Below are 13,355 nucleotides of genomic sequence, written 5' to 3'. Positions count from 1 at the left end.
AAATGAATAAATAAATATAAAAAAATTAACTCAATAAGTATTTATCAATATTTTGTGCCTACTATGTACCAAGCACTGTGCTAGGTGCTTAATATTATATAATATTATAATAGTATATTATATTCGATATAATTATATAATAATAGCATATTATTGTATTACAATGATTATATTTACATTTTTATTAGCTTAATAAAAATAATAAATATATTAATAACATACATTTCTATACATAAACAGTTTTTCTTGTATTACCATATAAACAATCGTAGTAATTTCCAAGGGCTGCCATAACACAGTACCACAGACCGAGTGGCTTCATTAAACAACAGAAATTTATTATCTCACAGTTCTGGCTGGAAGTCTGAAATCAAGGTGACAGCAGGCATGCTCCCTCTGCAAGCACTAAGGAAAGATCTGTTCCAGCCCTCACTTCTAGCTTCTAGTATTTCCTTGGCTTCTAGCAGAGTAACTCTAATCTTCACGTGGTACTGTGTGTGTGTGTGTGTGTGTGTGTGTGTGTGTTTATGTACAAATTTCCTCTTTTTATAAGAATACCAGTCATACTGGCTTAGCGGCCAACCTTATTCCAATATGACCTCATCTTAATTTAACTAATTGGCTCTGCAATGACCCTATAACATATAAGGTCACATTCTGAGGTATCAGGGCTTAAGACTTCAACATACGAAGCAAGCCATAACAGCAACTCCAGTGCCACCTCTTCCAAAGCCATCTTTGCTCCATTCACAATGCCCCTTCAAATATATTTAAGCAATCTCTTTCTTAACCAAATCCACGTAGTACTTCATCTATAACATTTATTTTACCTACATGATTCATTTTTTAGACTTTATGCCCTTTACTGTTAAGACCCATGACTGATAAGCATTGGTATCATGACGATGATGCCCTACACATGTTAAGTGACATAAAAGTATTATAAAACGAATGAATGAATCAACCAACAAATAAATATTTACATAGCTCTTTCTGGTGGGCAAATGTTTCACATACATGATCTTCTTGGAGGCTTAAAGTGAGTCTTTGAAGTGGGTTTGTAGGAATTATTATCCCCACTTACGACCAAGGAAACTGAAGCCCAAAGGTAAATGTCCAGTGTTACATGGACATGGTAGGACTACATTAAGATCCAGGTCTCCTGACTCTGACCTTAGAGCTCTTTTTCCCTTACATTTTGTCTCTTCTGGAGATATTTTTATCTCTCAATTACACCTCTGCCACCCCAGGTAGTGACCAGTGCTGTGACTGCCCATGACCTTCCCTTGCTTTGAGACAACTTGTCTAGAAGCTCCCAATCTTACACTCTTACGTGGCTCCTCCCCCTCTGTCTTTCTTCTCCTATATGCATATGCATATGTATATGCATGCATGTATCCTCCCTTGAGGCTAAGCCATCTAGAGAGTACTTTCCTTCTAAAACAGAGTTTTATAAACAAAACATCTGATTCTGGGGATTTGGGCACTTGAAGAGTAAGAGGCTCATGTTATGACGGATAGTGGTAACACTGTTTTGGTGATGGTGAAGAGCTATTTCTGTTGTTATTAAAAGTAGACTCAGGGCTTCCCTGGTGGCGCAGTGGTTGAGAGTCCGCCTGCCGATGCAGGGGACACAGGTTCATGTCCCGGTCCGGGAGGATCCCACATGCCGCGGAGTGGCTGGGCTCGTGAGCCATGACCGCTGAGCTTGCGCGTCCGGAGCCTGTGCTCCGCAACGGGAGAGGCCACAACAGTGAGAGGCCCGCGTACCACAAAAAAAAAAAAAAAAGTTAAAGAAAAAAAGAGTAGGTTCAGTGCCAATCAGACCAGATCCATTAGAGGAGACTTCTGTAGCTGCCATTATCTCTAACTAATTCTAAGGCAGAAAATGTTTTTTCAAAGTGTTAAGTATAACACACACACACACACACACACACTAAGCATTGTTTTTTTTTTTTTTTTTTTTTTTTTTTTTTTTTTTTTTTTTGCGGTACGCGGGCCTCTCACTGTTGTGGCCTCTCCCGTTGCGGAGCACAGGCTCCGGATGCGCAGGCTCAGCAGCCATGGCTCACGGGCCCAGCCGCTCCGCGGCATGTGGGATCCTCCCGGACCGGGGCACGAACCCGTGTCCCCTGCATCGGCAGGCGGACTCTCAACCACTGCGCCACCAGGGAAGCCCCTAAGCATTGTTTTTAATAACTAACCTTGAATATATTGATATGGCTTTGATCTCTCTGGGATGGATTTAAATGTAAGAACTTCCTAGGAGCAATGAAGATGGTTATAGAATCTCAGCTTCAATAGAAAATGTCATGACATGGATGATTTTGCTTCATTCTGTTTTACAATTACAATATTCCAATCTCTCTGTGAACTCCTACCCAATCTTTCTGAGTTTGCAGGGAATTTCCCTTTCTCTGACTGTGTACTAACATTAATGCTAATTCATGTGCATAAAGTTTTACAATTTACATACAGCTTTCATCATATTATCTCATTTTAACCTTAAAACTATTCTGAAATAAACAATATTACTGTCTTCATTTTGAGAAATGATTCAGCTTGCCCAAGAAATAAAGGATTGAAAGTGAGAGAATTAAGACTTAAGCCCGGTGTACTGAGTCCAAATTCTTAAGTTCCTTTGACTTTATTACCAAATATATGCTTTCTCGTTTCCCCACTTTTCACACATCTCAGCTCCCAAACTGGATTAGAATTTACTATGGTGTCTAGCAGATTACTCTTTACAGAGTTCTACACTGTGGAGTACATAGAAGGATCCGAGTTTTGAATTACAGCTTTGCTGGGTGATCTTAGACAAGTTATTTAATCCATCTAAGCCTCAGTTTCTTCATCTGTAAAATGGTGACCATAATGGTGCCCACATCATAGAGTTTCAAAGAGAATTAAATGAAAAAATGTGTCAAGTCTTAGCAGAGACCATACTATGATATTATTATATTATATAATTTGCAAGTTGTGTGAAGTTGGGCAAGATACTTAATCTTGTTTGGTACCCTCATCAGTAAAACAAAATTGGGAAGATATCAAGTGTCTTGCAGCGATATCATGAGGCTTCATAAAATTACATTTGTGAAAGTGCCTAACACAGTGTTTAGCATATACTAGGGACTCAATAATTGTTAATTTCCCACCTACCTGCTTTCCTTCTTTCTTCAAGGAAGAAATCAATAAATGTTTACTGGATTTTCGGTGACTCCTTTCATGCAATGATTTTGTGACTACTTTTTAGTGGTTCTATACATGGATGCAAGTGCTCAATATCAAGGTGACTTTGACAAACTGTTCTCAATCTCCAAATGGAATAAAATGCATTGTCCTCTTAGATCGGAAACATAAAGGAATTTGGTAGTTCAGAGTAATTGCCCAGCAAGTGGCTCCCTCGTGGAAATCCCGCTGACAAACAACAAGCCCATGTGGGACTTTGAACGTGGACACTGGATTTCAAAGACAAGGATTTTTATGTTAAAGCAAAGAGGGCTCAAAAAGTGATTAACTGTTGGGAAGGCCTATCAGAATTTGCATAAAAAAGATTGAATTTGAGAATATTTTTAAGCACTTATTCTCAATATTCAGTTCAGTGGATCCTAAGTATCTACTGATAATATAAAAATCGCAGTTGCTTTTTTCAAATGAGTAGGAATGCTTAAGTCAAAAATTAGGATTTTCCTAATTTTACCTTCCACTTCCATATTTATTTATTTATTTATTTATTTATTTATTTATTGCGGTACGTGGGCCTCTCACTGCTGTGGCCTCTCCCGTTGTGGAGCACAGGCTCCGGACACGCAGGCTCAGCAGCCATGGCTCAGGGGCCCAGCCACTCCGCGGCATGTGGGATCTTCCCGGACCGGGGCACGAACCTGTGTCCTCTGCATCAGCAGGCGGGCTCTCAACCACTGCGCCACCAGGGAAGCCCCACTTCCATATATTTTAAAATTTGTCTACAACTGCTTGCTTAGACTAGAACTTGACATATATCAATTTGCAATTTATTGCAAAATATACATTTAGTTATTTCAGGATATCATTATTTCATGAATTCTCAGTGTTTAAATACTTGAACAGCCTGAGAAATGCTGTTATAAAAATATAGTTTTCTTACTTTAGACATTGTTCAGCAGATCAAAAAAAGGAAATATTTTGTTGCCTAAGAGTTAACAGGGGACCTGCTTTGTCCAAAGGTAAAATTAACTTAAAACCAGCGTTTACTGTTATATGTCTCTGAGCAACAGTGAGCACAGAGCTGTGTCTAATTCATTTTTGCTTTTCTGGTGTCTAAAGCAGTGCCTGGGACAGAGTAGGGCCTCAACACGGGAGCATCTTACGTAGAAATTGCGTGTATAAAAATAAATGCTTGGGCTTCCCTGGTGGCGCAGTGGTTGAGAATCTGCCTACTGATGCAGGGGACATGGATTCGAGCCCTGGTCCGGGAAGATCCCACATGCCACGGAGCAACTAAGCCCGTACGCCACAACTACTGAGCCTGTGCTTTAGAGCCCACAAGCCACAACTACTGAGCCCATGGGCCACTACTGAAGCCTGCATCCCTAGAGCCTGTGCTCCACAAAAGAACCCACTGCAATGAGAAGCCTGTGTACTGCAACGAAGAGTAGCCCCCGCTCACCGCAACTAGAGAAAGCCTGCATGCAGCAATGAAGATCCAACACAGCCAAAAAATAAATAAAAATTAAAAAAAAAACAAATGCTTTGTTTCAAAAGTGCTTGAACAGTTTATTCTAAGAGCCTTGAAGATACAACCTCAAACTTTGTTTCCCTCATTAATTTTTTTGTGTGGAATTCTGCCTCCGTTTCGGACTCAGTGCCACCCATTCCCAGGACCTGGCACTGAAAACTCAAAACTATAGGAGAATTTCGCTTTCAGCCCATCCTATTTTACAAATGAGTACACATGACCATACCACTGTGTAGTTTATACAAAGTTCTGCGTTGGGCAATGTAGGGCTATGGGCGTTAGTGAGGTACCATCCTTGTTCTCAGGGAGTTAATGTTGTGGGAGAGAGATAGATACAAAGGCAACTAATTATATTGCAAGGCAGAAAGAAAAACTGCTGTAGTGAAAGTGTAAACACGATGCTGTGGTTGCAGAGTGGAAGGAGGAATTAATTTGAACCAGGAGGATCCGGAACAAGGAAGGAAAGAAACTAGAATTTATTGAGGGCTTAAAAGGTACACTACCGAATGTAAAATAATTGGCTGGTGGGAAGCAGCTGCATAGCAGAGGGAGATCAGCTCCGTGCTTTGTGACCACCTAGAAAGGTGGGACAGGGAGGGTGGGAGGGAGGCTCAAGAGGGAGGTACGGTATGCGGACATATGTATACATATGGGTGATTCGCTTTGTTGTGCAACAGAAACTAACACGGTATTGCGAAGCAATTATACTCCAATAAAGATCTATTAAAAAATAAAGGTGCCAAAGGCTGGGCTGGTGCTTTCAGGCTCTGGGAGCAGGTGATGTTTAAAGTGAGCTGGGGGCTGAAAGGGGAGGGCTGTAGGGGTGTTTGGCCACTGGGACCATGTTGGGAAGGTGTGGGTTCAAGAAGCGAAGAGACCCTGAGAAGACACCTTTCCACTGACACTGAGGGATGGAGCCTGGGCCAAGGAGGAGCTTCAGCTTGAAATGGTTTGGTGGGAAATGGGGTTTATAAGGGGAAGCGGCTTTCTATTATAGGAAGGAGGTGGTGGGAGAATTCTAGGCAAAGATTAAGAATGTTAGTAAGAACAGGTCCGGGGTGACAGGAGGAAGAACAAAAGGGAAGGGAAATTAAGAGGAAAGACAGGGCCTGCATTTGTGTTGGTGCGGATGAATTTCGGGGGAGGAAGAGCGCAGGGATTTGGGGGTGGACTGCGAGTTGTGACAAGGACACGTATGGGAGTGTCTGTTCAGTGGGGGAGAATGATTCAGTCCCAAGGTTCCAAGAAAAGCAAAAGCTAGTGGATGTATCTGCTTGCATTGTCCTTTTGGGTGCTGAGTGCTCCGCTATGCTAGAAGCTGTTGGCTGGTCCCTACCGGAGAAGAGAGCAAGTGTCCGTCAGTCAGTCAGCTTTCTCTCCAGACTGAACCTTACATTTTTTTAAAAATTATTTATTTATTTATTTAGTCATTTATTTTTGGCTGTGTTGGGTCTTCATTGCTATGTGCGGGCTTTCTCTAGTTGCGGCGAGAGGGGGCTACTCTTTGTTGTGGCACACAGGCTTCTCATTGCGGTGGCTTCTCTTGTTGTGGAGCACGGGCTCTAGGCGTGTGGGCTTCAGTAGTTGTGGCACGTGGGTTCAGTAGTTGTGGCGCACGGGTTTAGTTGCTCCGCGGCATGTGGGATCTTCCTGGACCAGGGCTTGAACCCGTGTCCCCTGCATTGGCAGGCTGATTCTTAACCACTGTGCCACGAGGGAAGTCCTGAACCTTCCACTTTTTGAGAGCACAGACTGTCTTCATCAGTGCACCGTTCCCCACAGAGCCTAGGATGGCACTGGGCACGTGGCAGATTTTCACAAACTGATAATTGATTCATGGCAGGCAAGAAGGAAAATTTCAGTATCGGCAAGAGGCTAGTTGTGGACTTTTCAGAGCAGTGGAAATTTAACCTGAAAATTAACCACACAGTTACAAAGAAGGTGAAAGCCATCGAAGATTTTATGATCAAGAATGATTTCTAATGCCACGATTTTACCGAAAGAAAACTGTCAGTTAATTAACTTCTACAGTAATTTGTTAGCTGTTCATTATACTCTCCTGTTTTGACTAATGAAAACATTTAGAGCTGCATCTTTATGAAAACTAAGTAGTCCAGGCAGTTTGACTGTCTTAGAATAATTAGAGAATTTTGCATCGTCATCCAGTGGGATGCCTACCTCTCCCTGTGCAGCTTCACAGAATACTTTTTCTGTTTCCTCTTCCTTCCCTCGTTAGTGTCTGTTATTTAAGCCCAACTCCTCAACTTATCACCATAAAACATTTTACAGACATTTATAGGACTGATGTGGCTGAACTAAACTATTATTAATTTACTAATTAGGATGGTAAGAAGACAAATTTTATCCCTATGTGAGATGATTTAGGGAAATTTATCATATTAGGGCTTAAAGTTGTTTTTCTAATTTACATGAAGGACTAAACCAGGAAAGGCAAATTTGTGGTAAATATGCTTCCCTCAGCCCTTCTGTCCCCATGATACACATCCGTAATTTATAATGCCACTCTTTTCCTCTGAGCCTACATATAACTTCACGATTCTTCTCAACACAGCACTATAGACAGCAAGAGGTTGGGATTGGCATGAAAGATGAACTAGACAGGTAACAGCTCCTATAAGACTGTAAACCCCTCACGAGTAGGCACCAGATCCTTCGTAAATGGATTTTGGAATGAATGATGGACAGAGAAATTGATGAATTAATGGCTGCATGAATGATATTTCATTTTTTTTTCCAAAACTGGTCCAGGAAAGCCTTGGGATACTTGCATCTCTGTGTTGTAGGGAGTGTGCTTTGTACCACCACGTGCCTGTGAACACTAGCTCATTGAATGAAATTGTAGGAAAAAGAACTTAGAGAATATCTAGTGACAACTTTTCAGTTTTACAGAGATGAAAATAAAGTGCAGAGATGGCCTCCATCTAAAGGGCAGGCTCCGAAGGCAGAGCCACTCTGTCGTTTTCCACGCCTTACTGACTGCATGGCCTTTGGCCTTTACGTTGCTTCTTCATCTGTAAAGTGGGAAGAGTGGTCTTGTCTGCCTTGCAGGGTTATTGTGAAGCTTTAGCAAGATAAGGAATTACAAAGTGCTTAGTGTAGTGCCTGGCATATGGTAAATACTAAAACAAAATATTAACTTTCTCCTTTTTCCTTCCTTTTCATTAATATTAGCTGAACCAGTGATGGTACTGTAAGTAGTTTTATTATAAGGTTTATCGTATTATGTTATGCTGTGTTCCCCCCCACCACGTCTTTCAATGAATTGGAAGCCTATGCTAAACCATCCCCATTTTATATACATAGAAACTAAGACAAAGAGAATATAGGAATGGATTCTTATTAAATAAGAATGAAACATTTTTTTATATGGAAAATGTAACATTCCTAAATTCATTGCTCTTTTCTTTGGCTAATCATCTTGTTTCATAATACATAACATGCTTCATAGAAAATGTATTTATAAAAGTTGTCATTAAATAATGCAGGGCTGAAATTTAATAAAAAATGAGTGCGCTGAATTGTCCTTTAAAAAAGCCGCAATGTTTACATTGTATATTCCAACCTTCAGGTCATTCATTAGTTGGGGAGGTGAAGGGCTTTATGTTGGTTGCCAGGAAGCACACAAAGGCAGCAGGGAGGGCTGAAACAAACAAGGCCACATTGCTGGGAAGGTGGCCTTCAGAGGCAAGCGCTTCACTGGGGCGGAAACCTTGCAGCTGTGTTACCTCACGCCTCCACACAAGAAAATGGACTTTAAAACCACAACATGTGAATAGAAGCAAGGTTAGCCAAAGAGATTTTGAGAAATTGCTTTTCTAATGCATTTAAAATGAGTATTAGATGTTGCATTCTGTGTCAGTTTCTATAAACACAGGGGAAGCTTTTACACTTTTTAAAGTCAAGCCAGGTTAAACAGAGTATAAGGAGGGGATGTTTTAAAACAATTCAACAGTGGGTTTTGAAAATAAACTGCGGAATTAAGGAAGTGTGGGGGTTGGGAGCTTTCATTCCCTACCTCTGGGCTTGAACTTTTTGCCTCCTAATTGAGTACCTTGAAATGTAATTTGATTCTGGAATTCGATTGCTAAGTTGTTTCTTTTCAAAGGCACCTGTTGAAGGAAAAGAAAAAGAAAAAGAAAAATACTTAGAGAGTTGACTGCTCTTAAAATGACGGCTGTTAAAAAGAGGTAAAGCCATTATGAGTTGCCAGAATGCTACACTTGAGTTGAACAAAGGATCCCAGCCCGGGCCAGAGAACGCAGAGAGAATTTCACAAGGTGAAACTGCAGAGGAAGATGCCTGCATAGCCCTGCTTGAAAACCAACTCAGCCTGGGCGACTTTGTCCAAATACAAAGAGCCTTTGAGGTAAGCGTTAATCTTATTTCCTGGAGACTTTGAGTTGCTCATGAAGGAGACCAGGATGAAACAGATTTTCTCTTAAAAGTTTTTTTTTTTTTTTAATATGCTTAATGGTTAAAACAGGGAACTGAAAAGAATTGGTCAGACCTGGATTTAACACCAGAGTAACTTTATCCCTCAGTTCTTCGGGACAAATAATATTATTTAGTATGAAATTGCTGCTGTTGAATATCATTACCATCCAGGAAGGAAAATGAATTCTTGGACAAATTTTTTTCTTAGAGATCAACATATTTTTGGAAAACAGAAAGTTACGACGGTGACAGGGGGAAGCCAGACCTCTAGGGTGACTCCCAATAATAACTGTCCTTGCAGGTAACATGGAAGTATCCCTCTGGAAATGCAAATAGCCACTTCCCGGTGTGCAAACATTCTCCCCTGCCTCACCCCAGCGACGCAGCTCCTTTTCAAAGCAGATTGTGGCACTTTATTGTCCCAGATCCCATGGGAGGGACCAGTCTGCCACTCTTTTTGCAAATATTGGAGCAATACCAATGAAAACAAAATTTTAAAAATTTTAATTACCATAAGAATTTTAACTGTAAATGAGTAAGTTCCTTCTCTCTATCTTAATTTTGAATTCTGCAGCTATGCCTAATGAACAGCATATATCAAAATGATTCTTAGCTTCTCATGCTGATAGGAAGAAGTGCTCTTCCGTGCTGTGGAATTTAGGTAGACATGAGCCTCCATCCTTCCTGCTGCATTACAGTTGCTAAAATATGATCTCAGGGCTTCAGAATGTCCTCTGGGGTGCTTGAGAGTGTCATATTAATTTGAAACAGACATACAATGTTTGGGAATACCACCTTGAAATTAATAAAGCATGATGAAATCTCACCGTTATATTGGTCTGTAGTTGGTACAAATTTTAATCTTTACCTATCCAAAAAAAAAAGAGTTGCTAACCACTGCAATACTCTACTATACCGTGTTTTGTATAACAAGTTAAATTTTACCTGTGTTGAGAATGTCCCAATAGTATCAATCATTTCTTTTTAATAGACTCTATCATATTTAGTAGCAAAGACATGCTCTGCCCTACACTTTTCTCATTTTAATCTTCATGTATTTGCAGTTCATCCAAACCCATTTGTCTGAAAGATTTTAGTGATGCTCATGTCCAATGCCCCAAATGAATCTGGCATAGTTTGATAGACATAGCAAACATTTTGACAGCTTGAGGACATTCAGAAAAACGTAACAGCAGACTAGGACAGCTTTGACTCTGGAATGAACAGAAATGTGGCAGTTTTTTTCTGGTGTTCAGAACACAAAGTTGAATGCTAGGGTCTATTAGGAGGGTCAACTGTATAAAGTCAATGTGTTAGAAAGTGAAACTGCTATAAAAGGTTAGGGGTGGGTGTTCTTTTCAAATTACCAATTAGTCTGGAGTGAACCCAAGTGAAATAGGAAAATTGGATCTCAAGATATATATATTTTTAACTTTAAATGTTTCAAAGGCTGGATCACTTATTTTGAAATTAACCAGTTGGAACAGCAGGTACCACTGATGGACCAAAAGGGAGAAAGAAATTGCTGTTCAGGGCTTGCATGAACCTAGACAATCTAATTACAATCTTTTTTAAAAATGTAATTTAAAAAAAAAATTGAGCTTTGCAGGCATACTTCAAGAAAAAATGAAGTCCATCGATTTTTACCAGATTCAACAGACAGAATGGAACGATCCAATGGCAAATGTACAACCGGGAATAAAAGTTAGGCCCTTGAGACAACACGGTTTCCACACACAGCATGGACACCTAGAGAAGAATCATATACTAGATGATTTCTGTGGACTCTCTTCCATCTGCCATGAGCGTTGGACCCGCAGGCCACAGGTGTAGATTGTTGTGAAAAGAAAAATTGCCCTCAGGGGCTGTCCTGCAACACAGAACCCCAAAGTCAGTGATTTGTAGTCCAGTCACTAAAGACATGCTCTTGGAATGCCACGATTCTGGCACTGGATCCTTTCATCTCCTATTTTGTTTTTTGTACTCAGATTGCTTATTTGGGGTTGAAGAGTTTTCAGACAGTAGGTAAAGTCCATGTCCTTAAATAGCAGTAGCAATGCTTTATTGAAAAATGGGAAGCTGAGTCTTCCTGTAGTCAATGTTTCACATATGTTTCCAAATGAGATATTACCTACCATATAAATCTTAGTAGTAACATTTAGGAATGAAGTGAGTAATGCTTATGTTTATTGCATGATGGTATATGAGTCAGAATCACTTAGTGTATAAGAGTCAGGGGTCAGACTTCTTGGATTTGAGTCCCAGTTTTGCCACCGACAATGAGACTTTGTGCAAATTGCTTAATCTCTCTGAGCCTCAGTTTCCTTTGTTTCTAACGTGCGAATAATAGGGTTGTTGTGAGCATTAAATGGGGTATTATCCGGAAAGCACTCGAAAGAGTGCTTGACACAGAAAAAGTGCTCAATTAACATAGGTATTATATGTTCAGTGAGTAGAGGTTGAACAATATGGTCTTTAACATTCTCTTAATTTTAACTCATGCATTTCCTAAAAAAAATTAAGCTTTAAATAACACAACTATGCTTTTACATTCCTTTTAATTGGGGTAGGAAATGGAAGCAATGTGTCGCAAAGACACAAATTCACATAGGAGAGCACAAAAGCATCGTCTTTCCCTGTCTTCATATTCTATTAGCATGTGAAAGACTTTAAGTGATGTCTTGATCCTCTTCTTTAGAACAAAGAAGTTATCTGGATAGAAGTACTAGAAAAGTAACTTGTGCATTTCTTTTTCTTTCAAGTGATGGTGCCCAAAAAGTCATATATCAGCTCGCAGGGAATGAAACTTGTATTATTCATAGAATTGTAAAACGCTTGTTACTTAAACTTTCCTGTAGCACTTGTAACGCTTAGAGAAATGATGTGGTCTCTGGATATTCATATTGTTTTAATGTCAAACATTTTACATTTTCTTAGATACTTCAGAAGTCAGTTACTGTGTGAGGAAGGATGGCTGTGATTTGCTAATTTTATAGGAATTCTGAGCAATAGAAATTATGGTCCAAGGGAAATGGAATTTTGGAAAAGCCGCATTGAGACTTGATGTATACTGACTTTCTTCCAAGACTGTGGCTATGTAGGTTCCTGAATATTTCTTTTCTTTATTTCTCCATCGTTGACCACTTCATGTCAGGACAGTCTGCTCTTTGATCTTGGAAGCCTTGTTGCCTATTTGGCCTGTATCTAGTTTGCCTATACTGCTGGACTCACTGGACTGGGTCCTGACCTGCCTCTGTCAGCAACTGTGTCTGTATCACCTCCTGGTACATTCTTTCTGGCCCAGAGCCATGGCCTGGCCCTACCCTGTCTACTCCATGCTGCTGTTTGCCGAAGTCCTACTAAATCTTTAGGTTAAATAGCTTGAAATGAAATCTCCTAAACCGCATGTAAAAGGTGAACTATTTCTGCTTAAAGTAGGAAGGGCCAGGACAGTTCAGTGTGAGAAAGGAAGAATAAAAATCCTAACGGGAAGTCCCCAGAGATGTTAGGGGAAGGTTCTCTGAACAAACTTGTCTTGGGGAGCTGAATGGAATCTAAACACAACACACTTGTGCTGACAATCTAAAAAGACCAGAGAAATTCAGAAGGCACTTTTGCAGGTCTGAAAATTGTGCTTAAGGTATAGTAAATGATTAAATCCACAGAATGTATGACATCTTCATGCTTGATTGTCTTTATAAAATTCCCAAGATTCCCGTCTACAGTAGGGCCTATGAACAACGCTTCCTTGTACCAACAGGACAACCTGAGAGTTCTGATGCCCTGCTGGGCAGGCTAGACTCTAAGGGAATACAGTCAGTAACTGTTACAAAAAATTTAATTACATACATTTACAATTAAATAAATCATATTAACCCCCGCAAAAAAAACCCAAGACCTCCTGCCCCACCCCTTCCATCCTTACCTCTCCCAGGGATGAGAAGGAGAAATGAGGAACCCGCTTGGTGGTGACAGTGTTGGTCTGTATTTTTAAAGTGAGGTGGGGCTAATCTATTAAAAGGCTATGAGATTGAAAAAAAATATACAGACAATCAGATTCCCACCTTTCCATTATTTATTCTTCTTTCCGAACTGTCAGGATTCTCCCAGTTCATTAGGGACCCGCCTTCTCATTGCTCACTGTATCTTCACTATTAAGTTACCCAAATGGACAGGCCTTCCT

The 13,355-nt window shown here is 40.2% G+C and overlaps 1 protein-coding gene across 1 annotated transcript in view; it reads left to right on the top strand.

Annotated features, from left to right (window-relative positions):
* Positions 1 to 8,795: 8,795 nt before the first annotated feature.
* The window catches only part of WDR49 (WD repeat domain 49), a 135,130-nt gene continuing 130,570 nt past the window's right edge, over positions 8,796 to 13,355 (top strand). The window contains 1 exon segment of the mRNA XM_067737142.1: positions 8,796 to 9,104. Coding sequence (XP_067593243.1) covers positions 8,937 to 9,104 — 168 coding nt within the window. The 5' untranslated portion in view covers positions 8,796 to 8,936.

This window comes from Pseudorca crassidens, chromosome 5, assembly GCF_039906515.1.
Source record: "Pseudorca crassidens isolate mPseCra1 chromosome 5, mPseCra1.hap1, whole genome shotgun sequence".
NCBI classification, from domain to species: Eukaryota; Metazoa; Chordata; class Mammalia; order Artiodactyla; family Delphinidae; genus Pseudorca; species Pseudorca crassidens.
Note: the sequence above shows the minus strand (reverse complement) of the source record. Positions and strands in the feature narration are given on the sequence as shown.